This window comes from Quercus lobata, chromosome 12 (assembly GCF_001633185.2).
Source record: "Quercus lobata isolate SW786 chromosome 12, ValleyOak3.0 Primary Assembly, whole genome shotgun sequence".
NCBI classification, from domain to species: domain Eukaryota; kingdom Viridiplantae; phylum Streptophyta; class Magnoliopsida; order Fagales; family Fagaceae; genus Quercus; species Quercus lobata.
In genome coordinates, this window is record NC_044915.1 from 17,845,329 (window position 1) to 17,849,081 (window position 3,753).

A 3,753-nucleotide genomic window follows, 5' to 3' on the forward strand; every position below is an offset into this window, starting at 1 on the left:
GACTCAAAAAATAAAATAATAAAATATATTATTAATTGAATAAGTTGACCCAGTCACACATGCCTAAGGCCCAACCCAATATTCAACCAAAAACTTATATTCTCTATCATTTCCTATGTGGGACTCAAGGATTCTCACCACTTCAATATCATGTTTAAGTGGACATATTAAGAGTCAATTTCTTATTCACTCCATAATATTTATCTAACAATTGTCACATCAATTTGTAAAGGCTTTAAACTAAAAATTATAGTATTTTTAGCATTTTCCTATCTAAATTATTTATTGTGATTACTGATACATATATTTGTACGATTCATGTATTTAAAGTTGTATTATCTCTACTCAATTCTTGGAGACTTCTTACAAGTAGAAAAAAAAAATGTAAACCTATTTTTTTTCTTAGATCTCCAAAAAAATATTTTTTCAAAAAGATATATAATTTTTGCCCCCAAAAAGATATATTAATATTCTTTCATAACAAGTTTTGTCATTTAGGATTTTAAGTGGTGGGTAAAAAAAATAATATAAATGGTGGTTTCAAATTAGAACTAGTACCAACTTACAACTTAGAATTTATTGGGAAAATTTCGTGAATATAGGAATTTTGTTTTTTTTCTTTTAGAAAATTTAGTGAGGAAGATAATTTTAATGGCAAGAAAATTTGGAAAGTGGCTCTTTTTAGCTCGTGGTTGGACCGGAAAGTGGCTCTTTTTAGCTCGTGCCTTATACCGACATCATTAAAAATTGGCATCTAGATGAGAAAGTGGGTACATGTGGCACCCATGAGCCAAATTCAATGATTTCAGTAACAATTAAAAATTATGAAATTATATGACATTTTACATGGATCTGCTTGTATTAGCTTGCCTATTTGTCTCTAAAGATTTGATGAAAGACTTACCGACATAATTAATGGTGCATGGTTAAATACATTTGTCCTTTGAAAGCCTTCTATTCAAATCATGGCACGAGAAATGCTTGTTGGGTTTTATTTGTGGATTCAAAATTTAGCTTAACACAATCTTTCAGTTTAATTTTTCATGATCGGATAAGTTTAATCTTTCAGTTTGATTTTTCATTTTGCACATATGGCATATACAACTCATCCCAAGTGAATACTGTAACCGGCACAACATGTGATCACCTGAACAACGCTAGAAAAAATATTTACAAAATTGATGACTAATGTCAAATTGGGAGGCCACTGTACAGGATAAACTGTTCTTTATGTTATCTTGTCTTGTCAGCAATAACTTTAATATTTTTGACCTCATCCACATTAAGAAGTAGGCAGGTAGCAGCCTCGATCTACCTTTAAAAAAGTGTACACCACTTACAATAATGTACATCAATCAAAAATCTAGCCGCCCCTCCTCTATATAAACCCACCAATATTGTGCCAAATGAACCAAGCACAGGCTTAATACAAAGCCATTCAGCTACATAGATTTTAAAAAAAAATGAGGCCCTTGGCCAATCTCCAGTTGTCCATACAATTCCTCCTCTTCACTCTTTTCTTCATTTCCTCTCATGCAGCCATCTTTGAAATCCGCAATGAGTGCCCTTACACTGTTTGGGCAGCAGCAAGCCCAGGTGGTGGTCGCCGCCTAGACCGCGGCCAAAGTTGGACCCTCAATGTGGCCGCTGGCACTGCCATGGCACGTATTTGGGGTAGGACAAATTGTAACTTTGATGGTAGCGGTCGTGGCCATTGCCAAACTGGGGATTGTGGTGGTGTCCTAGAGTGTAAAGGCTGGGGTGTCCCTCCTAACACCTTAGCTGAATATGCACTTAACCAATTTGGTAACAAGGATTTCATTGACATTTCCCTAGTTGATGGGTTCAATATTCCAATGGACTTCAGCCCAACTAGTGGTGGGTGTCGTGGAATTAGGTGCACAGCTGATATTAATGGACAGTGTCCCAATGAGTTGAAGACCCCAGGTGGGTGCAATAACCCGTGTACAGTTTTCAAGACCAATGAGTATTGTTGTACTAATGGGTATGGTAGCTGTGGACCCACCAATTTCTCAAGGTTCTTCAAGGATAGGTGCAGAGATGCTTATAGTTACCCTCAGGATGATCCTACAAGCACATTCACATGCCCTGGTGGGACTAATTATAGGGTTGTGTTTTGCCCAGTAGGGTCACCTCGTTTCCCCCTAGAGATGGTAGGAAGTATGAGTGACGAGTAATTAAAGAGTCTTTTTTGGGTTTTTGAGGCTTTGAGAGGTTGATAAAAATAAGGCCTCGATCAGTATGTATTACTATTTCCTTTTCTCTTTGTTTTGTTTCTGCTCAGCTGTATAACCAAAACCTTAATTAAAATAAAGATGTGTTTTATCTATATGTGTTGACTATGATGAATATATACTTCAATTATCTTTCCCCAGTTAGATCAACTAATCAAAGTCATTAATGTGTGTTATACAAATGCTTTGAAGATGTAATAAAAAGAAGGAACATTTTGCATATATTTTTTGGGATGGAATTGGATAATTTGGATGAGCATTTTGTTTACTTTGATTTCTCAGACTTGCAGTTATTTAGATGATAACTTTCCACGGGTGAGCTTATACGTGTGTGTGTGCGCGCTGTGTACACGCCTCTATGCTATTTTGCAAAATTTTCTTGTATTTACCCAAGGTTGCTCTCGCACGTGTAACTTGAAGGACGTGAAAAATTAAAAAATTATAGTAAATTTAAAAATATCGCACTCACATCATTTTTGGTTGATGCTAAAAATTTTGAAATGAAACCAACCGTCTCAAGTACCAATCTCTCGTGAAAAAAAAAAAAAAAAAAAGGACACTTTTCCTCTGTTATTTTGAAATTACAAGTAAAAATTGTACTCGCACGTACAATTACAGTATTACATTCAAGTCGACTATTCCAATACCTACTTCAGAATCTCTCTCCAATGCCCCTGCCCTCATTGCGTTACTCTTTAGTGGGCTCATCATGATTGGCCATTATTTTGTGCCCATCGTGATTGACGATTAAATAAAAATCAATTGCTCATGGCAAGGCCTAAAGATAAAGTTAGGACGAATATTCTTAGGTGCCGATTTTTCGCCACACCTTTTGAATTATTATCATAAGTGTAAGGACCTGTCCTATCAAAGGAGACTTACTTTCATGGTCAATTGTTTTGATGCAATGAATTAAGATTGTTATTCCGTCTTGAAGAGGACAGTGTTGAAAAGGAGAGGCAATTCTATCCTCGAAAATGACGACAAGCTCCATATAAAATTTAATTATCATGATCATACCCATGAATGTACCACATGTAGACATACAAATTGTTCTGCCTTCCTTGTTTAATTTTCATATCAAAATGTGTAGCAAAAAATCTCGTGGAAGTCAATTTTTATCTCATGCATCATATATGCATATTTACAATTTCACACGATTGTGGAATCTGCACAATAAAAGGAGAAAATACATATATTCCATACATAATATACTTGTTTAGTGAAAGTCACAACTCTTTAAGTCCTACATTATTATATAGATGCTTATATTACATTCCACTCAGTGGCGACTTCAGGAATTTTTCTCAGGGTGTTCCTAAAAATTTTCCCTGAGAAATTTTTTTTTTTTAGCACGTGGTTTTCTTATCAAATATTTGTTCATAATTCTAGTAAAAGAATAAATAATAAACTATAAGTTCATTTGAAATATTAGTAAAATTATTAATTATTGTTATTTAGTTTTTTCATTAATTTGTTTGTCTTTTACAAACTATAA

The 3,753-nt window shown here is 34.5% G+C and overlaps 1 protein-coding gene across 1 annotated transcript; it reads left to right on the forward strand.

Annotated features, from left to right (window-relative positions):
- Window positions 1-1,394: 1,394 nt before the first annotated feature.
- Window positions 1,395-2,395, forward strand: LOC115971714 (protein P21-like). The gene has a single exon (XM_031091730.1). It carries the CDS (start codon window positions 1,464-1,466, stop codon window positions 2,196-2,198), a length of 735 nt encoding a protein of 244 aa, XP_030947590.1. The 5' UTR covers window positions 1,395-1,463; the 3' UTR covers window positions 2,199-2,395.
- Window positions 2,396-3,753: the final 1,358 nt, after the last annotated feature.